The 26082-nt window shown below is 41.3% G+C and overlaps 2 protein-coding genes and 1 long non-coding RNA gene across 3 annotated transcripts in view; 2 read left to right on the forward strand and 1 right to left on the reverse strand.

Annotated features, from left to right (window-relative positions):
- LOC311108100 (Fc receptor-like protein 2) overlaps positions 1 to 26082 on the forward strand; it is a gene marked incomplete at both ends in the record, with an annotated part of 67528 nt that overhangs the window by 24269 nt on the left and 17177 nt on the right. The gene's annotated exons all lie outside the window — the stretch shown is intronic.
- On the reverse strand, positions 10128 to 22916 carry LOC311118024 (sialoadhesin-like; the record flags this gene model as incomplete). The annotated part of the gene is made up of 7 exons (XM_084157588.1): positions 10128 to 10337; positions 10722 to 10767; positions 10872 to 10950; positions 11067 to 11336; positions 20150 to 20380; positions 20467 to 20814; positions 22862 to 22916. 7 exons carry the CDS (start codon positions 22914 to 22916, stop codon positions 10128 to 10130), a joined length of 1239 nt encoding a protein of 412 aa, XP_084013714.1.
- LOC311116483 lies at positions 23439 to 24506 on the forward strand. Its single transcript, XR_014611428.1, has 2 exons — positions 23439 to 23633; positions 24168 to 24506. It is a non-coding gene; the product is annotated as an uncharacterized lncRNA (long non-coding RNA).

Here is a 26082-nt window from a genome sequence, read left to right on the forward strand (position 1 = left end):
CTATGAAAAATATAGATGAAAACTCTCTTGGTAAATAGTGTGGTCTACAGCTTATCATAAGATACTCTACCTCAGGCGAGCAAAACCTCGAGACTTCCTTAGTATTTGATTTTGTGCACCAGCTGTTGTTTACAAATATACACAGACCGCCACCCCTTGTCTTACCGGAGTCAACCGTTCTATCCTGCCGATGTAGCGTATAGCCCGCTAGCTGTATGTTATCCATGTCGTCGTTCAGCCACGACTCGGTGAAACATAAGATATTACAGTTTTTAATGTCCCGTTGGTAGGATAACCGTAATCTTAGGTCATCCAATTTATTTTCAAATGATTGAACGTTGGCTAATAGGATTGATGGAAGAGGCAGTTTACTCGCTCGCCGTCGGATCCTTACAAGGCACCCCGATCTACGTCCACGATATCTCCGTCTCTTCCTCACGCGAATGACGGGGATTTGGGCCTTGTCGGGTGTCTGTATGATATCCTTCGCGGCCGCCTCGTTGAAGAAAAAATCTTCGTCCAACACGAGGTGAGTAATCGCTGTCCTGATATCCAGAAGCTCTTTTTGGTTATAAGAGACGATGGCAGAAACATTATGTACAAAATAAATGACAAATAACGCGGAAAAACACACATAATAGTACAATTGGTTAGAGGGCTGTAAAACGGCAGCCATCTTCTCCGGCGCTGTTTTCTCAATGGTTTGACTGGGGATGGTGTTCTTGGGGTCATAGGCAGCATTCCTCCTCCTCCAAACACGGCGAGTTGAGTTGATGCCAAAGAGCTCGATTTTGGTCTCATCTGTCCACAACACTTTCACCCAGTTCTCCTCTGAATCATTCAGATGTTCATTGGCAAACTTCAGACAGGCCTGTATATGTGCTTTCTTGAGCAGGGGGACCTTGCGGGCGCTGCAGGATTTCAGTCCTTCACGGCGTAGTGTGTTACCAATTGTTTTCTTGGTGACTATGGTTCCAGCTGCCTTGAGATCATTGACAAGGTCCTCCCGTGTAGTTCTGGGCTCATTCCTCACCGTTCTCATGATCATTGCAACTCCACGAGGTGAGATCTTGCATGGAGCCCCAGGCTGAGGGAGATTGACAGTTATTTTGTGTTTCTTCCATTTGCAAATAATCGCACCAACTGTTGTCACCTTCTCACCAAGCTGCTTGGCGATGGTCTTGTAGCCCCTTCCAGCCTTGTGTAGGTCTACAATCTTGTCCCTGACATCCTTGGAGAGCTCTTTGGTCTTGGCCATGGTGGAGAGTTTGGAATCTGATTGATTGATTGCTTCTGTGGACAGGTGTCTTTTATACAGGTAACAAGCTGAGATTAGGAGCACTCCCTTTAAGAGTGTGCTCCTAATCTCAGCTCGTTACCTGTATAAAAGACACCTGGGAGCCAGAAATCTTACTTATTTCCCTCATTAAAATGCAAATCAATTTATAACATTTTTGACATGCATTTTTCTGGATTTTTTTGTTGTTATTCTGTCTCTCACTGTTCAAATAAACCTACCATTAAAATTATAGACTGATCATTTTTTTTTGTCAGTGGGCAAACATACAAAATCAGCAGGGGATCAAATACTTTTTTCCCTCACTGTATGCACGCACCACTTTTACGTTATTTATTTTTTAGAATTTTTTTAATCAAGTAATTTTTTTCATTTCACTTCACCAATTTGGACAATTTTGTGTATGTCCATTACATGAAATCCAAATAAAAATCCATTTAAATTACAGGTTGTAATGCAACAAAATAAGAAAAACGCCAAGAGGGATGAACACTTTTGAAAGACACTGTAAATGCATCCAAATGCAACTGATGACCCTCTTAAGGCACATGGTGCTGTATTGTTAAAGGTCACCTTCCAATTACTCCCTAAAACACCTTAAAAAAATTAAAATAAAAAAATTAATGCAAATACATACAGTTCCAATTTGCCGTTTACAGGAAGGAAAATATAGCATTCCCATGTAATATATCGCCACTGTCTGATGAAAACCTCGTAACAAAATTTTTGCCAATTATCATTTTTGTACATTTATTAAAAGCAGTAAATCAAGAAAATGTATTAAAAATAGCTTATGAAGTTTCGTAATTGTATGTTCGTTAATCATTTATGCCCCTAGAGTTGATTGACACACCGGTGCGTCAATCTAATTAACATAATAAAAAGATCCCTATCAAAATATGTCAGTTTAAAATCGAGATATCTGTTTTTCTGCATTGGATGTGTCCTAATCCACCGCATCTGCCTATGTCGCACTTCCGCATCTGTGGTTTAAGGTGGCAGAGCTAGAGGGGTGTTTGTCAGACCATGACACATCCCGAAAATCGGTCTTATCACGAAAACGTCTGTAGTGTCCGAACGGTTTGACCACTCTATGCAAGGGGAGACTCTCAGGAACAAAATGGTGTTCTCCGCTTTGCTCTACGACCCCACGGGACCCGTCTAAATGTAACCTGTACCTGTTTGAAAAAATGAATGGAAGCATGAAGGTAGTTTTGTGCCTATCAAAAAAAAGGGGTTAAATATGTGTAAAAATAAGTACACATATATACAGTACCAGTCAAAAGTTTGGACACACCTATTCATTTAAGGGTTTTTCTTTATTTGTTTTACTATTTTCTACATTGTAGAATAATAGTGAAGATATCAAAACTATGAAATAACACATATGGAATCATGTAGTAGCCAAAAAAGTGTTAAACAAATCAAAATATATTTTATATTTGAGATTCTTCAAATAGCCACCCTTTGCCTTGATGACAGCTTTGCACACTCTTGGCATTCTCTCAACCAGCTTCACCTGGAATGCTTTTCCAACAGTCTTGAAGGAGTTCCCACATATGCTGAGCACTTGTTGGCTGCTTTTCCTTCACTCTGAGGTCCAACTCACCCCAAACCATTAGAAAGAGGAGGAAGGGAAGCGCTACTAAGGTACACAATAGTAAATGTTGGTAGACAGAAGGTGATCTTTGGTAAAAGGGGTGAATCGGTAATCAAAAAGAAAGGAGGACCAAGGCACTCTTCATATAATTAATTAAAATGCCTTTATTTGTATGGCATGTTCAATAGAAACAAGTTTTTTTTTTTTTTATCTGACGTGTTGTGGCTGCATGGCCTTCGTCCGGGAGTACAAAGAAATAATACAATGTCCTCTTTTGAACAGCTATTCCAAATAGCCTTAATTTGAAGAGGGAGTGGTTACAAAGTTGATTGGACACACCTAGTAAGCAATACTATACACATACTATGTTATCATACAAATACAACTCCAAGTTAGAAGTATCAGAACACTTAGAAAGGTAGTTCTAACCTTAAATATGACTGGGAAAAGTGTCAAAAATAAGAAAGCAATATATTCCATAGTACACTAGAAACCAGCAAAACATGAACAACAACAGTCTAAACATAGCTGAGGGCAATTGAGCACAATGTCCACTAGTTGACAGCAAATGGACCTATCACAACCCTACAGGAAGGGTGAGAAATCCATATCTTCATTTAAACCAGGGTATTTAGTGGCCTGTAGTTTGTAAATCCAAAAACTTTCCCTTTGGTTTAACTGTTTAAGACGGTCCCTTTTTCTAATAGAGGCTGGAATATGATCAATACCCATAGCTTGTAGGGAGGCAGGGTTACCATGGTGTAAGGACTTGTAGTGCCTTGCCATGGGGTAGTCTTCATTGCCTACCCGTATGGCGTACTTGTGTTCCGCTTGCACTTGCACTGTGGACATTCCAATCTATAGATGACATGAGTGGTTTTGCTGTTAATGAAATGCTTGACGTAATACTCCATTTTGGAAGCTGTATCAGCAAAATACTTTTTCTGTGCAATATTTCTGCAATGGTTGCACTGGTTACATTTAAAAGAGCCCTTGGGTTTGTGGTCAAGCCAAGTTTTTTGAGAGTCACCCGGAAGATAACTGTGGACTAATTTGTCATTTAGGGTAGGACATCTCTTAAAGCTTATGACTGGTGGCTCAGGAAAGACTTGGCGTCGTAGCGTATCACTTTGGATGATTCCCCAATATTTTTAATGATTCTTTTCATGTTCTCTGCTTCAGTGCTGTATTTTGTAACAAAATATACTCTCTCTGATGTATCACGGGGCACTCCCCTTCACAACAAATTCTCTCTGTCAAGTAATCCAGCCCTTATACATGCATCTTTCAGGACCTGAACGCTGTAACCCCGATTCAAGAAGCGATTCTCCAATTCAGCAGATTTGATTAATCCCAAACCATCTCAATTGTGTTGAGGTCGGGTGATTGTGGAGGCCAAGTCATCTGATGCAACACTCCATCACTCTCCTTCTTGGTCAAATAGCCCTTACACAGCCTGGAGGTGTGTTGGGTCATTGTCCTGTTGAACAACAAATGATAGTCCCACTAAGTACAAACCAGATGGGATGGCGTATCGCTGCAGAATGCTGTGGTAGCCATGCTGGTTAAGTGTGCCTTGAATTCTAAATAAATCACAGACAGTGTCACCGGCAAAGCACCCCCACACCATCACCCCTCCTCCTCCATGCTTCATGGTGGGAACCACACATGCAGAGATCATCTGTTCACCTAGTCTGTGTCTCAGAAATACACGGCGGTTGGAACCAAAAAGCTCACATTTGGACTCATCAGACCAAAGGACAGATTTTCACCGGTCTAATGTCCACTGCCTGTGTTTCTTGTCCTAAGTAAGTTGTTATGATGAGATTTCTGGTATCGAGGAGCTCAGGATGCAAGAGAATAGTTAAACACTTAGATGGAGAGTTGGTTCAGAGTTATTTAATATTACAGTACTGGATTCACACGACAAGCGGTACGGGCGTAGCCTGTTGTCATCTGAATGACTTAAATAGAAAACCTCTCAGTTTATATAATGCTTTCCGAGCTAATTACATCCAACAGTTGCCAACCATTATTGAGTGTCACTCCTCACCTACAATAGCATTACCCTATATGGTATCGTGTTGCACCCTAGTCAGTATATTCCTGTGGTATCTGAACAAATTATGACTTTGCTAATGGTTGCAAATGGTCTTAGAGGATGTTGACTCAGCTTAAGGGAGCATCTGGAGAGTAGTTCTATAGGGGCACCCTAAAGCAGAGGAGGTCTGTTAGGTGGAGTCCTGGGATTGGTCTGTAGGGGAAAACACCCATATCAGGTTACATAGGATATATACTATGGTTTGGGACAAAGGACGGGGAGAATAACATATTAGAGATTGGAGCCAGTTATTCTCCAGATATCTGCAGATATCTGTAAATTTACGCTGGAATCCTTTGATATAATAAACCTTTATAATCAAAGTACAGTGTCAGCGGATTTCCTTGTTCTCACAGCATAATTAGCATCGTTTTCTCGACACTACAATAATGTCGACGAGGATGCCCACTCTGGGAAACTACATTCCATCATGTACTCCTTCTAAGATTAGCATCAGTGGCCCACAAGCTGTCTTGGCACGCAGACCTTCTGGCACCCACCAGTGACAGAAATACTACATGGAATGTCCTCATCCTCCCAATCCCATGCATCTCATAAGATCAAAGACATTAACAAATACTGTATAAAAAGACGTCATATTAGTTAGTCTCTTCTTATTATTGGTATCGTTTAGTAGTGGTTTCTTTGCAGCAATTTGACCATGAAGGCCTGATTCACGCGGTCTCCTCTGAACAGTTGATGTTGAGATGTGTGTGTTACTTGAACTCTGTGAAGCATTTATTTGGGCTGCAATTTCTGAGGTTGGTAACTGTAATGAACGTATCCTCTGCAGCAGAGGTAACTCTGGGTCTTCCATTATTGTGGCGGTCCTCATGAGAGCCAGTTACATCATAGCACTTGATGGTTTTTGTGACTGCACTTGAAGAAAATGTCAAAGTTCTTGAAATTTTCCGGATTGACTGACCTTCATGTCTTGAAGTAATGACGGACTGTCATTTCTCTTTGCTTATTTGAGCTGTTTTTGCCATAATATGGACTTGGTCTTTTACCAAATAGAGCTATATTCTGTATACCCCCCATACCTTGTCACAACACAACTGATTGGCTCAAATGCATTAAGAAGGAAATAAATCCCCCAAATTAACTTTTAAGAAGGCACACCTGTTAATTGAAATGCATTCCAGGTGATTACCAACAGTGTTTTAATTTCTTATGTCAATGCACATCACTGCAATTAAAGTTTTATTTGATGTATATTATTCACACTCATTTACATTTTAGTATTAAACTTTTATCTACTTTCTCAAAACATAAGATGAATCTGTAAAACAAATTATGAGACATTATTTGATTACAACACTGAAAAAGACGTTGGTGAAGAACCATTTTTAAGAGTCCACAGGAGGGCGCACCAGGCTACGCAAGTTTTTAAAAAATAACCGGAAGGCTAGCCAACATGTCAACTATCCAGTAAACACTTCGGAGACGAGGTTGGTGCCTCTTTTTTGAACAAAATGTCTTGCAATTGAACAAAAATAGCAAGGTGGCCAATAACTGGGGTCCGTATGCCGATAATACGGGACATATTTTTTAGCTAAACCGCTTATCAAAAAGCTGATAATAGTAGTATTTCCACTGAAATGTCAAACATGCTAATTGCTAACCCGTTAGCTAAAATGTTTACGACACCCATATAACAAATCATTGATGGCTTGATCACAGGATAACACTGTTGAAGGTAATATATTTCTTAAATTCTGTTAAATATGCCAATAATACGGGGTTCCACACTAGCAGATATAAGAAAGCTCAAGAAATATTTTAGTTTTTTTGGACACTTATTTAAAACCCCTTATTTTTGTTGGCACAAAACTACCTCCATACTTTGACTCCTTTGTATGGGTTACCTTCAGACGAGTCCTGTGACACTTGTGGGGGTCATAGAGCAAAATGAAGAACACCATTGTGTTTGTGAGAGTAATAGTTTGTAGGCCAAACCCTTCGGACGCTACAGACGTGTTCGTGAGAAGACCGATTTTCGGTATGTCTCATGTTCTGACAAACACTGCTTTAGCTCAGCCTGATATCTGTAGTTTAAACTGATGGATTTTGATGGCGATTTTTTCATTATGTTACTCAGATTGACGCACGGATGCGTCAATAGACTCTTAAGGATTTTAAAGTAGTCAAAATTGTTGTATTTGGTACCATTTTACTACCACGCAATGATTACATCAAGCTTGTGACTCTACAAACTTGTTGGATGCATTTGCTGTTTGTTTTGGTTGTGTTTCAGATTATTTTGTGCCCCAATAGAAATGAATGGTAAATAATGTATTGTGTCATTTATCATTATTCACGATTCATTCAGACCTATCCGTAATCATGTTATGTCATTTGATACACATTACCATTCAAAAGTTTGGGGTCACTTAGAAATGTCCTTGTTTTTGAAAGAAAAGCAATTTTTTTGTCCATTAAAATAACATCAAATTGATCAGAATTACAGTGTAGACATTGTTAATGTTGTAAATGGCTATTGTAGCTGGAAACGGCAGATTTTTAATAGAATATCTACATAGGCGTACAGAGGCCCATTATCAGCAACCATCAGTCCTGTGTTCCAATGGCACGTTGTGTTTGCTAATCCAAGTTTATCATTTTAAAAGGCTAAATGATCATTAGAAAACCCTTTTGCAATTATGTTACCACAGCTGAAAACTGTTGGTTCGATTAAAGGCTCAAAATGGCCAGATAACTTTCTTCTGAAACTCGTCAGTCTATTCTTGTTCTGAGAAATTAAGGCTATTCTATGTGAGAAATTGCCAAGAAACTGAAGATCTTGTACAACGCTGTGTACTACTCCCTTCACAGAACAGTGCAAACTGGCTCTAACCAGAATAGAAAGAGGAGTGGGAGGCCCCGGTACACAACTGAGCAAGATGACAAATACATTAGTGTCTAGTTTGAGAAACAGACGCCTCACAGGTCCTCAACTGGCAGCTTCATTAAATAGTACCCGCAAAACACCAGTCTCAACGTCAACAGTGAAGAGGCGACTCCGGGATGCTGACCTTCTAGGCATCATTATATCTATTTGGCAAGCATGTGAATGGTTTGTGTCTGGACATCTGGCTGGCAAGCATGTTAATGGTTTGTGTCTGGAGTGTATGGTCAATGAAACATTGGAGCATGTGTTGTTATACTGTATTGTTGTAAGTATGTTGAAGAGAGGGATATTGAAGTGTAGGGTAATTGAGGTTGGACGGGGTTGGGGGGCTTTGGAAGGGATTTCGGGGATGGGGGAGGGTCTATTAGAAGTTAGTAGGGCTCTTTTTTGTTTTCTCAGAAGTACAGAGTTAGGTAGGAGGATTTAGAAATTTGGAGCTGATGTTGTAAACCGTGATTGACCACACACCAGCAAAGTAGGTGGCAGCATACACATTTAATGTTTGAAGGCAATGTTTCCGCGTTCTCTGAGACTGCATTTGTCGGCTTAATCATAAATTACCTTTAAATTTCAAGCACTCTATAGCGCTGAACTTCGACGATACGGATTGAATCCAGCCCTAAATCTCATTTTCTTTAAAAACATGTACAACTCCTCTGTTGTATGACCAAAAGTGAAACGACAACCAGAGGTCAGTTTCCATATTTGTAAATATATATTTCATATAAATGACAATAGCTTACCATAAAAAATCCCATGTAATAATCAACATACTGTGTGTATAACATACCCATGGCTAATGTCACAATGCCATACTACGCCACCCCAGGTTGAGTTCTGCCCATCACATATTATACACAGGTTCTTCATGTTTGGGTTGAGTTGCAAAATAAAGAAGTCAACAACATGTTGCAATTTAACACATTTATTTTTTAAACTGAATTAATGAGATTTTCTCAGCCTGGTCAAAAAGGAGGTCATAAGAGTACATAATTAATAAAACAAACTAAACAACCAAAAATACAGGTTCTGGTGCAGTCGAGGGAATATCTAACATAATATTAATTCAACTTCAATACAAGATAAATCAACAACATTTTCTCAAACTTTGTCAGATAGTTACAAACTAAACCAGCCACATGGCCACTTCCCTCTTACTGTGAAATGTATTTCCCCCTTTCTAATTTTCTCTACTTTTGCATATTTTTGATACTGAATGTTATCAGATCTTCAACCAAAACCTAATATTAGATCAAGTGTGAACTGAGTGAGCAGATCTGCATGCAAGATTGGGCCAAAATTCTTCCACTGCGATGTGAAAGACTGATCAATAACAAAGGTAGCATTTGGTTGCAGTCATTGCAGCTAAAGGTGGCACAACCAGTTATTGAGTGTAAGGGGGCAATTACATTTTCACACAGGGGAATTGGGTGTTGCATAACTTAATTAAATAAATAAAATAAGTATCAATTTTTGTTGTTATTTGTAAACTCAGGTTCCCTTTATCTAATATTAGGTTTTGGTTGAAGATCTGATAACAAAAATTGAGAAAATCAGAAAGGGGCAAATACTTTTTTACGGCAGTGTACCTGCACCTTCCCCCCAGGTGGCCGCATCTCAAACAAACAAAGAGACAGCATTTAAAGAAACAGTCAGCCAATGAAATGACAGTATCAATCATTCAATTATCAAGGCAGAAGCATGCACAAGCAATGGAAGCTCATCGTCACACCTGAGACACATACAGTACAGTACAGTCCAATGCATATACATATATTACCATAACTACTTATTAATTGCATACTTTACATATCTTAACTTGCGTTCCAATGCTGCTTAGTTTATTCAACATTATGAAAGGATATGTTCAGGCTTCAGATTTGGCAACAGTGGAGTAGATAACAGAATGGTCCACCTCTAAACTTTCTTCTGGCCTGCAAAAAGCAAATAGAGTTGTTGTATGAGTATATTCAAATATTTCAAATGAACAGACTTCCAGAAATACTAGTGAATAGCTGAGACATAGCCTGCTTCACATGGAAAAAAGCCTGTGTGGGGTCGCCGGAAATCGCTAACATCCGGTTTTCAGGGATACAGTATCTTCAACCTAGCTTCCGTTTACCCCTGAAAAACGGATTTGGGAACTCTGCTCAGGCTTCTTTTATGCATGCTACGTTAGGTTACATGGAAAAGGACTGAACTGATAGTGAGTGCACTATTACCTGGCAGTAGGACTGGAGAGCGGGAACTTGATGCTGGCATACTGGAGGTTGTCTGTCACGTTGGCCTGTCTGGATTTCACCGTGGAGTACACAACATCATCCCGTCCATGGGGTCCAGAGAGTTGGACCCCGTCGATGGAGTTGTGGGACTGCTGGAAGTCAAAGGAAGCGTAATGAAGGTCTGGAGGGTTCAGCGGAGGTGGTGGCTGGACCACAGAGCACAGAGAACTGTCTTGGTGGTGGGTGTGAGAGGGAGGGAGTTGAACGTTGGCATAGAGGGCATTTTCCTGTTCCTCCGTTCTAGTTTCCTGTGTGGCTGGGTCATTTCTGGTCCTTCTACTGGATAAGACTGGGTTTTGATCATCCTGAAATATGGAATCAGTCAAAAACAATACAAAATGTTTGCTATATTTACTACTCACCTTACCTTCATCCATTGGTTAAACTAAATAGCATGTTACTGTGGAAGAATGGAAGCTTACGCTTGAAATATCATGAACACTTAATGCGTTCAAACCTTCAGATAACACTATTGCACTGACATGCTATTGGCATTGTTAATTAGAGTGTATATGCTGTGTTCTACTGACCTTTTTGTCCACAGCAGTCTTTTGACATAATTTGAACTGGCTCTTACTGTCAAAGAAAACAAACTTATTTGGGGGGACAAATCGGTACTACAAGGCCATCATACTCTGCATTGTGATATTGAACTGAGTACACAATGTTTCTAGACTTACCACATCCATAGAGGTATGATCACCATGAAAACTGCAGCCACGGAACCAATGTAAACTGGCATTAGGACAGTATTTTTAGCTGAAAATGACACAGGGTACAAGAACAAAATACATTCAAGCGAAGGGAATTCCCATTTAGAACATATTGATTCAGGACAACAGGACATTTCCCTCCACACTCACCATGATTGGCACCCTGTATGGTCAGATACATCACAGTAGAGTTCTGAACCCCTTCTTCATTCCTGGCCTCACAGAAGTACTGTCCACTGTCAGAGGAGGTTAGAGAGGTCAATCTCAATACTTCTCCTGACCCTATCTGTGAGGTGTATGCTCCATCCTTCTTAAACCAGGTGTAGTATTCTACTGTTGGGTTGGCATCAGTGCTGCAGGTGAGATTCACAGAGCTGCCTTCTACCACCGGACCATAGGAACTGATCAACACTGAAGTGTTCTTTGGGGCATCTAAAGCAAGCAGAAATATTAAAAAGGTGATAACTGCTCCATATTTAGTAATGATTAATCAAAACAGTCCTGGCCAACAAGGTTTGTGTCAATGTAATCTATATTTCAGTCAGTGCAAGGATTGCATTGCATTCTTATGGAGAAATTCAATGTCCAAGTCAACGGATAGGAATTTAATTGAGATTGACCCAAACTCTGTTGACCAGTTATGATTACGCTGTAGTGGAAAACCATAATGTGATTCTGCCATGGCACCAGAGTGACAAGACTCTGTCCACTCTCCTTATACAGGGTGTAGCTCATCACAGGGGAGTTTGCACTGCAGTTGCAGGTGAGATTGACTGAGATACCCTTAACAACATCTCCACATGGACTGACTGACAATGTGACATTCTTTGGAGCATCTGCAGGAGAGGGAGTAAGGTTACAAGTGTTTATCTGATGTTGAGCATATCTCTGATTAGAAATGTCACAAGATGGATTGGTAGATAAGTGGATAACTGGGTGGCGGGGCTGGTGTGATCAGATGCTCCTGCAGCGAGTTAGCTAATCAGACAGGTAGCTGGGGACTGGCTGTCATTTCCTTTAAAAGCCCAGTGTTTTGTGTTGTTTGGCCGCTGGGAGTTGAGCGGAGAATGTCTCTCAGTGGGGATCGGGCCCCTATGCAAGTTTCCATGTCTTGGGTGTTTAATGTATTGTATTTATTATGGATCCCCATTAGCTGATGCCTGAGGTCTGGCAAAATGAAGGCAGTTATACAATTTTAATAACATTACAGTACATTGACATGCATATTATTAATGTTTGCTCTATGGGTACATCCAAGGGCCAGCCGTGCTGCCCTGTTCAGAGCCAATTGCAATTTCCCTAAGTCCCTCTTTGTGGAACAATAGTCCAGGTGCGACAAAACTAGAGCCTTCCTTGTTGATAGTGCTGTTAAGAAAGTAGAGCAGCGCTTTATTATGGACAGACTTCACCCCATCTTAGGACTGTTGTACCAATATGTTTTGACCATGACAGTTTACAATCCAGGGTTACTCCAAGCAGTTTAGTCACCTAAACTTGCTAAATTTCCACATTATTTTATTACAAGATTTAGTTGAGGTTTAGAGTTTAGTGAATGATTTGTCCCAAATACATTGCTTTTATTTTTTGAAATATTTAGGACTAAAGATTGAAAATAGTAAGGGGCCTAGACAGCTGCCTTGGAGAATTCCTGATTCCACCTGGATTATGTTGGAGAGGCTTCCATTAAAGAACACCCTCTGTGTTCTGTTAGACAGTTAACTCTTTATCCACAATATAGCAGGGGATGTAAAGCCATAACACATACGTTTTTTCCAGCAGCAGACTATGATTGATAATGTCAAAAGCCACACTGAAGTCTACAAAACAGCCCCCACAATCTTTTTATCATCAATTTCTCTCAGCCAATCATCAGTCATTTGTGTAAGTGCTGTGCTTGTTGAATGTCCTTCCCTATAAGCGTGCTGAAAGTCTGTTGTCAATTTGTTTACTGTAAAATAGCATTTTATCTGGTCAAACACATTTTTTTCCAAAACTTTACTAAGGGTTGGTAACAGGCTGATTGGTCGGCTATTTCAGCCAGTAAAGGCCACTTTACTACTCTTAGGAAGCGGCAATACTTTTGCTTCCCTCCAGGCCTGAGGGCACACACTTTCTAGTAGACTTAAATTGAAGATATGGCAAATAGGAGTGGCAATATCATTCGCTATTACCCTCAGTAATTTTCCATCCAAGTTGTCAGACCCGGTGGCTTGTCATAGTTAATAGACAAAAATATTTTTTTTACCTCTTCCACACTAACTTTACGCAATTCAAAATTAAAATTCTTGTCTTTCATAATTTGGTCAGATATACTTGAATGTGTAGTGTCAGCGTTTGTTGCTGGCATGTCATGCCTAAGTTTGCTAATCTTGCCAATGAAAAAATCATTAAAGTAGTTGGCAATATTAGTTGACCATCTGATTCAATGAATGATGGAGCTCAGTTTGCCATTTTTCCCAAAATGTCATTGAAGGTGCTCCAAAGCTTTTTACTACCATTCTTTGTAATGTATCTTTGTTTCATAGTGTAGTTTCCTCTTCTTTTTATTCAGTTTAGTCACATGATTTCTCAATTTCCAGTACGTTTACTAATCGGTTGTGCAGCCAGACTTATTTGCCATTCCTTTTGCCTCATCCCTCTCAACCAAACAATTGTTCAATTCCTCATCAATCCACGGGGATTTAACCATTTTTCTAGTCATTTTCTTAATGGGTGCATGCTTATTAATAACTGGGATACGCAATTTCATAAATGTGTCAAGTTTACTCCTCATTACACACCACGGACCAACAAATATTCTTTACATCAACAACATAGGAATCACTACAAAACATATTGTATGACCTCTTATACTATATTAGGCCCAGCATTTTGGAACTTTGGTTTTCCTAGATATGGCTACTATATTATGATCACTACATCCGATGGATCTGGATACTGCTTTCAAGCACATTTCTGCAGCATTAGTAAAAATGTGATCAATACATGTTGATAATTTCATTCCTGTGCTCTTTGTAACTACCCTGGTAGGTTGACTGAGAACTGAACCAGGTTGCAGGCACTGGTTAAAGTGAAGCTTTTTGTTGAGTGGGCAGCTTGATGAAAGCCAGTCAATATTTAAATCAACCAGAAAATAAACCTCTCTGTTGATATCACATACATTATCAAGCATTTCACACGTTATCCAGATACTGACTGTTAGCACTTGGTGATCTATAGCTTCCCACAAGAATGGGCTTTAGGTGAGGTAGATGAACCTGTAGCCATTACTTCAACAGTATTTAACATGAGATCCTCTCTAATCTTTACAGGAATGTGGTTCTGAATATAAACAGCAACACCATTTCTGTCTTTTCTGGAAATGTTATAACCTTGTATTGCTACCACTGTATCATCAAAGGTATTGTCTAAGTGAGTTTCAGAGACGACATGAATGAATATGAATGTCATCTGTTACTAGCAAGTTATTCATTTCATGAACCTTTTTTCTTAAGTTACATATGTTAACGTGGGCTATTTTGAGAATTTTTCTGGGATGCTTGCTTGTTTTCATTGCTTTACTGGGAAGCTTAGCAGAAGTAGATATTCTCATGTTATTTATGTTAGTGCAGGGTGAGCTGCAAACAGTGGACTTCCTACTAGGGCACACCGCCTCAGTGCTAACAGCATAAATCTGGTTCATAGGCACTTGATTGCTGCATACTATAGCTGTAGGATTAGCAGCGGCATTCAGGGCAGTTAGAGGGACATAAATTAGGTTACTTACATTATGTCTACCAACACCCATGTTATAATGTACATTTGCTAAAGCATTATTATGACTCAGCGACACAATGGAAGGGATTAACTGAGCTGAGCTTGGGTCATTGATAAGTAATTGTCTCAACTCAGCCTTATAATGCTGTGAAAGGATCCAGGAACCCAAATGATTTGGGTGGATCCCATCCTCCTTATAAAACGTGTTTTGTTTCCAAAAGGCATCGAAATTGTCAACAAAAGCTATACCCATTGAGCTGCAAAAATCACGTAGCCAGTTGTGAAGAGAAATAATCTAAAGCGTTCAATGCCACGATTCAGAGAGGGCACAGGGCCAGATATGATGGGTCTTTTATTAGTGTTTAGCAGAGAGTCAATCAGCTCTTTAAAATCCAGAGCTGCCCTTCATAATGTCATTAAAACCCACATGGACTATGATAGAATCGATGTCCATGTCCTGGCGTAGTAAATTCAGGAGCAGCTTAGTAATGTCATTTACTCGAGCTCCGGGATAGGACATTGTTTTTGCACCAGGAACAGTCACATTTCTTACCATGGAGCTGCCCAAAATCACGGCTGGCGAGAAGGACGCGGAATTCCGCCCACTCCCACGCTTCACAGGATTCGGAGAACCCTTTAAGGACGGGCGGGAGGCAGGATAACTTGAGCCCGTAACTCCCGGCGCCTAGTGCAGGCCTCCGACAGATGGAGAAGCCCTGCTCGATCCAGAGCAGGGACGGAAGGTTGCCGACGTCGACTTTGAAATCGTAGGGGAAGGAGTAGGAGTAGGCACAGGTACCCCCAGCGATAAAGGTGCAGGAAGATCAGCCTCCAGGGCGTGGAAACTATTTGTTGTTTGTATCCACTCCGGGCCTCTCGTTGGGTGTGTAGACTGCTTTGCGGGAGGTCGCTGTCTTCGGCTTCCACAGCTGGTGACATGAGACCATCGTTGATTGCCATGCTAATCTTGCTGTGCTTCTTCAACTCCGCTTTCAGATGGGGGAGGAGAGGCAGGAAATGGCTCCCCTGTGGAACGAATTCTGGGCAACACCGGCCAGTCGGATAACAACAAACAGCATGGTGCCGGAGGAGATGGCTGCCGTTTTACGGCCCCCTAACCAATTTTGCTATTATGTGTGTTTTTTTTTGTTATTTGTAATGTATTCTGTACATAATGTTTCTGCCGCCGTCTCTTATGACCAAAAAGAGCTTCTGGATATCAGGACAGCGATTACTCACCTCGTATTGGACAAAAAAAAATTATTCAACGAGTCGGACGCAAAGGACATTCTACAGACACCCGACAAGGCTCAAATTACCGTAATTCGCATGAGAAAGAGATGGAGATATCGTGGACGTAGGTCGGGGTGCCTATTAAGGATCCGACGGTGAGCGAGTAATCTGCCTCTTCCATCAGTCTTATTAGACACTGTATAATCATTGGAAAACAAAATGGATGACCTAAGATCAAGGATATCCTACCAACGGGACAATAAAAACGGTCATATCTTATGTTTCACTGAGTCGTGGCTGAACGACGACATGGATAACATACAGCTGGCATGATATACGCTACATCGTCTGTGTATATTTGTAAACAACAGCTGGTGCACGAAATCTAATACCAAGAAAGTCTTGAGGTTTTGCTCACCTGAGGTAGAGTATCTCATGATAAGCTGTAGACCACACTATTTACCAAGGGTGTTTCCTTCTATATTTTTCGTAGCTGTCTATTTACCACTACAAACTGATGCTGGCACTAAGATTGCACTCAATGAGCTGTATAAGGCCATAAGCAAACAGGAAAACGGTCATCCAGAGGCAGCGCTCCTAGTGGCCGGGGGAAAAAAAACTCTAGACCACCTTTACTCCACACACAGAGACGCGTACAAAGCTCTCCCTCGCCCTCCATTTGGCAAATCTGACCATAATTCTATTCTCCTGATTCCGGCTTATAAGCAAAAACTAAAGCAGGAAGCACCAGTGACTTGGTTAATAAGGAAGCGGTATGATGACGCAGATGCTAAGCTACAGGACTGTTTTGCTAGCACAGACTGGAATATGTTCCGGGATTCTTCCGATGGCGTTGAGGAGTACACCACAGCAGTCACTGGCTTCATCAATAAGTGAATTGATGACGTCGTCCCCACAGTGACCGTACGTACATACCCCAACCAGAAGCCATGGATTACAGGCAACATCCGCACTGAGCTAAAGAGTATAGCTGCAGCTTTCAAGGAACGGGAATCTAACCCGGACACTTATATGAAATCCCGCTATGCCCTCCGACGAACCATCAAACAGGCAAAGAGTCAATACAGGACTAAGATTGAATTGTACTACACTGGCTCCGATGCTCGTCGGATGTGGCAGGGCTTGAAAACTATTACAGACTACAAAGGGAAGCACAGCCATGAGCTGCCCAGTGACACAAGCCTACCAGACGAGCTAAATCACTTCTATGCTCGCCTCGAGGCAAGCAACACTGAAGCAAGCATGAGAGCATCAGCTGTTCCGGATGACTATGTGATCACGCTCTCCGTAGCCGATGTGAGTAAGACTTTTAAGCAGGTTAACATTCACAAGGCAGCAGGGCCAGACGGATTATCAGGACGTGTACTCCGAGCATGCGCTGACCAACTAGCAAGTGTCTTCACTGACATTTTCAACATGTCCCTGACTGAGTCTGTAATACCAACATGTTTCAAGCAGACCACCATGGTCCCTGTGCCCAAGAACACTAAGATAACCTGCCTAAATGACTACCGACCCATAGCACTCACGTCTGTAGCCATGAAGTGCTTTGAAAGGCTGGTCATGGCTCGTATCAACACCATTATCGCAGAAACCCTAGACCCACTCCAATTTGCATACCACCCCAACAGATCCACAGATGATGCAATCTCTATTGCAATCCACACTGCCCTTTCCCACCTGGACAAGAGGAACACCTACGTGAGAATGCTATTCATTGACAACAGCTCAGCGTTCAACACCATAGTGCCCTCGAAGCTCATCACTAAGCTAAGGACCCTGGGACTAAACACCTCCCTCTGCAACTGGATCCGGAACTTCCTGACGGGCCGCACCCAGGTGGTAAGGGTAGGTAACAACACATCTGCCACGTTGATCCTCAACACGGGGGCCCCTCATGGGTGCATGCTCAGTCCCCTTCTGTACTCCCTGTTCCCCCATGACTGCATGGCTAGGCACGACTCCAACACTCCTGAACAGCTAATCATGGCTACCCAGACTATTTGCATTGTCCCCCCCACCCCACCCCCTCTTTTACGCTGCTGCAACTCTGTTTATTATCTATGCATAGTCACTTTAACTCTACCCACATGTACATATTACCTAAATTACCTCGACTAACCGGTGCCCCCGCACATTGACTCTATACCGGTACCCCCTGTATATAGCCTCACTACCGTTATTTTATTTTACTGCTGATCTTAAATTTTAATTTTTTACCTATCTATTTTTTACTTAACACTTTTTTTCTTAAAACTGCATTGTTGGTTAAGGGCTTGTAAGTAAGCATTTCACTGTATTCGGCGCATGTGGCAAATAACATTTGATTTGATTTGATCCAACAAGCGCCAACGCCGTCCAGCCACCGGTGTAGAAAAGGTAAACATTCCTCTCTGCGTTTTCCCCAGTTTCTTACGTAGGCTAGCATCCTCCGTGATCAAGGAAGCCACCTCAAGCCTATAATCCTTGGCAAGCAAACATCTGCCGCATTGGAACTCTGAGTGATCCAGTTTGTCCCGAAACAAAGCATAGTAGATACAGCTCCTACAGCGCTGGAACCGTTCATTTACTTCTCCAGACAAAGAGGACTCCATTGTAAAACTCATCTTGGCCTAACTTTGTTAGCTTGATGGCTACCAGCTTAGCTAGGTTAGCTGCTCTGTCAAGCAGACTTCAACCTGTCAGTTTAGCGGGATTCCGGGACAAGAAATAGTGGTCCTAGTTGTTAAAATCTTACCGTGATGCGGAATCCATGCAAAAATAAGTTAGGTATTTATATTTAACGAAGATTGGTTATGTTTTAGTCATCGCACTGGACCTGTGTCTGCGGGAAGAGAAGTCAAACTAGGGCTGTGGACAACAAACTAGGGCTGTGGAGCTGAGTGATGATCCGAGAGCAGAGGACCGAGAGAGGCATTGGCACAACACACATCTAGGATATTTAGCTCGGCCAAGTAAGGGACGTGATTCTTCCTGTGTTCCCCCCACACTACGCTTTCTCTCTCTGGGCTGTTTTGCCAGACCACTGAAAGACACTATTGTCAGCTGGTTTCCCTGCCGTCCGTCTCCCTCTTGTTCAGCACCAGAGGCGGGGCCATCAGTGACGTTGACAAGCAGAGTCTCAGACCGGGCGCGTTCCAGGACAGGGAGCTGTGTGAATCTGGATATAGCCAGACAGAGACATTTTATTATTTTATTTTTGTGGGGATATGGTTCTCGTGAACCTATCCCCACCCTCTCGATATGTGGTCTTATCTGTCTTTCCCCCTCCCTGTTTTGTCCTATAGCAGTAGAGTCCTTTTGAAGGGTTGGCAGAGTAGAGCAGGGCCAAGGGTGGGTCCCATATTGTGTGGAGCACCAGAGTGAGATTGTATGACTTTCACCAGATTATTCGCAGTGCCTTCCCTTAGAATGACTATATTGTTGCAGTGCCATATCAGAATAATTCAGTGAGCAGTGTGTTGTAGTGTCACTTTCGCCTGCCCGATACTTACCTAAGGGAGTAAGTGGGAGGATAACCTACCTGAGGGGAGGCTCTATCATGTTGACAAAGTCTGGGAAAGGTGGGGAAACGGGGTCCAATCCATATTAACCCATGACTTGAAAATTAAACTTACCATGAGCATACTTGCCTGTCCTGGTCTTCTGTGTTGGGGTTGTGTGTGGGAGAACATTAAACCCTGTGTTGGGTGGAGTTATAGGGGTTCACACTAAACTGTGTAAGAACCACAACACTACTACAGTACCTCCCACCACAAATTCTGTTGCCTGTATATTTCACAATCATAACGGAACTTCATCCCCATGAGTGGTTCTAGTAAATCTAATGGGTTAGAATATTTTCATTGCATTCAGTTCGTAGCCTATAGTTCACTGTGCTATTTCCTTTCACCATACCCTGTCATCATGAATATCATCCTAACCTTGCTTAACTTCCCCTATAGGTAACCATAAGTGCAAACACACAGGCACACTCAGAAAATAGACATGCTATCAAGCACATTCACATTCAGACCAAACTGACAAAGGCTGTTATGCGAGAGCATAATTTCATCAACATCCTTTCAAAATCCCTCCTATTATTTTAACAGATTCATAACTTTCTTTGTAACACGCAATTTAACGAACACATTTCAGAAGCAGCACATCCTTGGTGCCGAGCTTTGAACGTAGATAGCTGCTTGAATATGCATAAAATGATCTGCTCACGTTAAATAGATGTGGTATTTACTCACATTGTACATCAAGAGACACTGGAGCAGAGGTGAGATGATCTTGACCTTGAACAGCACATCGGTATCTGCCAGCATCCTCAATGCTGGCCTGGAACTCTTTGTTGGGCACTGAGTGTCCATCCCTGAACCAGACAATAGTGGGATGGTCACTCAGTGTACATGTTGTGGAACACGTTAGTGTCACCTTCTCTCCCTCTCGCACAGTGGCAGGGTTGACTACAGCTGTCAGCCCTGGTAGAGAGGAGCAAGAAAAACAGTCATCACTGAATGTTTTATAGTGTTATGAGAGTGTGATTTACTTCTGGTAGCAAAATTACCTGTCAGAGTTAGTGTAACTGATGTTTTACTGCTCCATGCATTCGGTTTCTTATTTGTATTAATAGTCTCAAATCTGAAGCAGTATGTTGTTGCATCACTACTTACTAAGTTATTAATTCTCAAAGTGCAGTTGTGCTCTTTGTTTCCAAGGTATATTGAACGCTCTGTGTATTCCTTGGACATCAAGAGATCGTTGTTCTTCCCTTGACACCAGAAGTACCAGAATGTATTTGTTATAGTCTGGTCTGAGGGGTAGTCATAAGTGCATCCAAACACCACTGATGACCCATTTAAGGCACATAGTTGTAAATTGCTTAAAGTCACCTTCCAATTACTCTCGCAAACACCTTTAAACAACAACAAAACAGGTGATGTTATCATACTTATCTACAACACTCATGCAAATACATACAGTATCAATTTTCCATTTAAATGTAGGAAAATAAAGCATTCCTATTTGTGGCCTACCTTTAGATATAATACTCTACACATGCTGGTGCACAAACAGACTATCAGTACTTCTGTATTTATATTAACGAAAAGAGTGAGTTACTAAGTAATCTCAGATAACATAGTCCTTCCCTTTGAATTTTATCATTTGATATCTACAGTACTAGTCAAAAGTTTGGAGACACCTACTCATTCAAGGGTTTTTCTTTATTTTTACATTGTAGAATAACAGTGAAGACATCAAAACTATGAAATAACACATAAGGAATCATGTAGTTACCAAAAAAGTGTTAAAAACATCCAAATATATTTTATATTTGAGATTCTTCAAATAGCCACCCTTTGCCTTGATGACAGCTTTGTACACTCTTGGCATTCTCTCAACCAGCTTCACCTGGAATGCTTTTCCAATAATCTTGATGGAGTTCCCACATACGCTGAGCACTTGTTGGCTGCTTTTCCTTCACTCTCAAGGCACACTTAACCAAATGATAGTCCCACTAAGCCCAAACCTAACATATCCCAAACCATCTCAATTTGGTTGAGGTCGGGGGATTGTGGAGGCCAGGTCATCTGATGTAGCACTCCATCACTCTCCTTCTTGGTCAAATAGCCCGTACAATGCCTGGAGGTGTGTTGGGTCATTGTCCTGTTGAAAAACAAATGATAGTCCAACTAAGCCCAAACCAAATGGGATTGTGTATCGCTGCAGAATGCTGTGGTAGCCATTCTGGTTAAGTGTGCCTTGAATTCTAAATAAATCACAGACAGTGTCACCAGCAAAGCACCCACACACCATAACACCTCCTCCTCCATGCTTTACGGTGGGAACTACACATGCGGAGATCATCCGTTCACCCACACCGCATCTCACAAGGACACGGCGGTTGGAACCAAAAATCTCAAATTTGGACTCCAGACCAAAGGACACATTTTGACTGGTCTAATGTCCATTGCTCGTGTTTCTTGGTCCAAGCAAGTCTCTTCTTCGTATTGGTGTCCTTTAGTAGTGGTTTCTTTGTAGCAATTCGGCCTTGAAGGCCTGATTCACACAGTCTCCACTGAACAGTTGATGTTGAGATGTGTCTGTTACTTGAACTCTGTGAAGCATTTATTTGGCCTGCAATTTATAAGGCTGATAACTCTAATGAACTTGTCCGCTGCAGCAGAGGTAACTCTGGGTTTTCCATTCCTGTGGCGGTCCTCATGAGAGCCAGTTTCATCATAGTGCTTGATGGTTTTTGCGACTGCACTTGAAGAAACTTTCAAAGTTCTTGACATTTTCCATATTGACTGACCTTCATGTCTTAAAGTAATGATGGACTTTCGTTTCTCTTTGCTTATTTGAGCTGTTCTTGCCATAATATGGACTTGGTCTTTTACCAAATAGGGCTATCTTCTGTATCCCCCCCCCCCCCCTACCTTGTCACAACACAACTAATTGGCTCAAACGCATTAAGGAAAGAAATTCCACAAATTAACTTTTAAGAAGGCACACCTGTTAATTGAAATGCATTCCATGAAGCTGGTTGAGAGAATGCCAAGAGTGTGCAAAGTGTGGCTATTTGAAGAATCTCAAATATAAAATATATTTTGATTTGTTTAACACTTTTTTGGTTATATGTGTCCATATGTGTTATTTCATAGTATTGATGTCTTCACTATTATTCTTCAATGTGGAAAATTAATTGTACAAATTAAGATAAACCCTTGAATGAGTAGGTGTTCTAAAACTTTTGACCGGTAGTGTATAAATACACATTTGATATACATATACATTTCACCATCAAGGTAACACAATTATAAATATCCCCTCTGATCAGTTCCTTGTTCATCTCGTACGAGCCACATACAGTATACAGTTTATATCAATAATTAATTCTTAACTCAGTACTGACATCCACAAGATGATAGAGCATCAAAGCATACATATATTCTACTCACCTGGCAACGTGAGAGTAATCACCAGCATCACACTGGTTGTTTTCAAGAGCCACATCACATCAAACTGCAACACCTCAATATAAAATACCACAGGTTTCTTTTGAGAACGGAATTACTTAACTTAATACCAAAGTCAATCATCAAACAGGCTCCAACAGTGTTTTCACTTAAAGCAGGTGTAACATTTGTCTTTGTCTCTGAAGAGTTCTCTCACAACTTGGACACAGCTCTAAATCATCTAGTCATCCTATCTTTAAATTCTCACTAAACAGATGGATTGTACATCACTACGCACCACTGTTGAACCAATTCAAGGAAAGAGAACACATGAAACTCTATAGAGAGAAACAGCACTACTCACCATCTTGTAGAGCGCGTCCAGAGAGACTGATCAGCAAATAACCATGCAAATAAATACCATGGAGAGATGTGGTAATAACCATGTCACAACTACGATGCAGAAGTTGGGCTGAGAATGAATTGTGTATGCAGCCTTTTGGTGCTATTTTCCTTCCTGTTATCATACACTTGATTTATTATCCTCCTGAGACCCAGCCCATTGACTTATATCCACTGTAGTGGACATTTGAGTTTCATCCCTCTTCTTGGAATCTTTTGTGCAAGTCTCTTAATTCCTGATGTACTGTACAGAGGACATCCTGGGCTTTTCAGTGATATGTCATTTGATTGGCTGGGAGGCCGGGAACCGCCTCTATCTTTCCTTTCAAAATGGACGGCATAGGAACAAGCACATTTTATGGAAAGATGAGAGGTAAGTCAAATATTGTTTGTCTATGGTTTTGTTACTATGATAATCATATATTTTCTTGTTCATGAAGGTGTTAGGAATCATATATTTAGTTCTGATAGCAACTAAATTATGTATCTTTTGAAAGATTTGCCATTTTATGAATGTCAATTATAGTGGACATCAGGACTATCTTCATGTAAATAATGACTCCACATTGTCGTAGGAAACAGAACTGAAGCAGAAAGAATTCTTTACCGAATAGTCGAGGGAGATTCAGATTTGGAGTTGTCAGATGATGAGAGAGATGAGGATAAGTTTCAACCAGTGATACAAAACGGTGATGAAGAAGAGGAAGACAATGTAGAAGGCTCAGTTGAAGGGACAGATGCAGACACAGACACAGATACAGACAGGGATGAACAGGAAACTCGTCGCCCTCTGTGGGCCAGGAGTAACATGTATGTTTGATGCAGTTCCACAATTTTAAATTCAGCTGCATTGAGTATTTAAACTGTTATTACTTATCATTTATTATTCTTTTTTCCTTCATATCAGATTTGCACCTGTGTTACCTGGGCTTCCTGTGTGTCAAGATGACCCTACAACACGTGCAGACTGGAGTCCAATTGAATACTTTTCACAGTACATTGACAACAAGGTCTTTGAAGATTTGGCAACATACACAAATCAAAGAGAGCTGCAAATCAAAGGAGTGTGCATGAACACCACGCCACAAGAAATAAAAATATTCTTGGGCATTTCAGTCCACATGGCCTGCCTTGGCTATCCCAGAATTAAAATGTTTTGGGCCAACAAAACTAAAGTGCCAGTCATAAGTAGCAAAATGACTAGGGATAGATTCTTCAGGATAAGAAATTCCCTCAAGATTGTCAATGACCTGGCTGTAACAGAGGAAACAAAGAAGGCAGATATTCTTTGGAAAGTCAGGCCAATACTCGATCGTGTGCGCCAAGGCTGTCTCAGCCTTGCAAAGCCAGAAAGGGTCTGCATTGATGAGCAAATCATCCCATTCACAGGCCGTTGTCCAGTCAGGCAATATGTTCCCGGCAAGCCAAACCCTACTGGCCTAAAGGTCTTTGTCCTTGCATCCCCAAATGGTCTGATGCTTGATTTTGAAGTCTACCAAGGGAAGAATACCTTTACAGTCCAAAGGTTAGGAGTTGGAGCTGCAGCAGTTCTACGCATGGTTGAATCTGTTCCAACAGGAAGCCACATATTCTTTGACAGGTACTTCACAACCATAGATCTATTGGATGCATTGCTGGCAAAGGGCCTTCCTGCAACTGGAACTATAATGAAGAACCGTGTCCCAAAGCTGTGCCAGCTGCCAGTAGACAAACAGTTGAAAAAAGAGGGGAGAGGAACATCAGTGTCAGTGGCCAGAAAGAGTCCTGAGCTGGCCATCACAAAATGGTTCGACAACAAACCAGTGCTCATGGCATCCACTGTACATGGGAAAGACCCAGAAGACATCTGTACCAGATGGTCCAAGAAAGAAAAGCACCTGGTCCAGGTTAAAAGACCAGCAGTAATTAAGCAGTATAATGATAACATGGGTGGCGTAGATCTTTGTGATCGCATGCTTAGCTTCTATCGTATGTCAAGCAGGACCAAGAAGTGGACATCGCGCGTGATCAGTCACTTCTTTGATGTTGCCATCACCAACTCCTGGATACAATACCAGTCTGACAGCAAAGCTCTGCACAGACCATCCAAGAACACACATCAGTACCTGGACTTCAAACTACTCCTAGCTGAGGAGCTGTTGGAGAGTCCGGAACTGGAAAACAGCTGTGAAGAGAGTGAGGATGAGTATGAGCCACCATCTAAAATGAGGATCCCACAACCAGAGCCATCTGTGCGCAGACTAGGAGCCATGCACATGCCTGAGATGATTGATACCATGCATGCAGAAAGATGCAGAAATAAGGGCTGCAAGAGCAAGACGTACATGAGATGTACCAAATGCAAGATGTTCCTCTGCATTACCAAAAAGAGAAATTGCTTCCAGGACTTTCACCACTAACAAAGAAAATACTAAGAACAAAATGAAGAGTGAAGGAAAAAGCTAGATTGGATTCAGTTTGACAGAAGGAAAAAATCCAAAATAAATCTGTTACACATTAGTTATATGTTCATTGTTCAAATAACACTGAAAGGATTCAAGGGGACCAATCAAAGGATATGGACATAACAAAGTGTTAAGCTTTAATGGTAAAGCTATCCTTGCGAAATGTAAGGAAAAGGATTCAAGAATGATTAATGTGTATTGTATAATCAAAATGTCTGTATTCTTGGATAATAATCAATCTACAGCCCAAAATGTATGTATTCTTAGTTCATAAAAACTCTGTAATCTGTAAGAACTCTGTAAAAATTTGTATCTACCAAATGTGTCTCTTTTCGTACTCAAATGATCCTGTTGTCCACTACAGTGGACATGCTGTAA

Source organism: Coregonus lavaretus, assembly GCF_964263955.1.
Source record: "Coregonus lavaretus genome assembly, chromosome: 3".
Lineage (NCBI taxonomy): Eukaryota > Metazoa > Chordata > Actinopteri > Salmoniformes > Salmonidae > Coregonus > Coregonus lavaretus.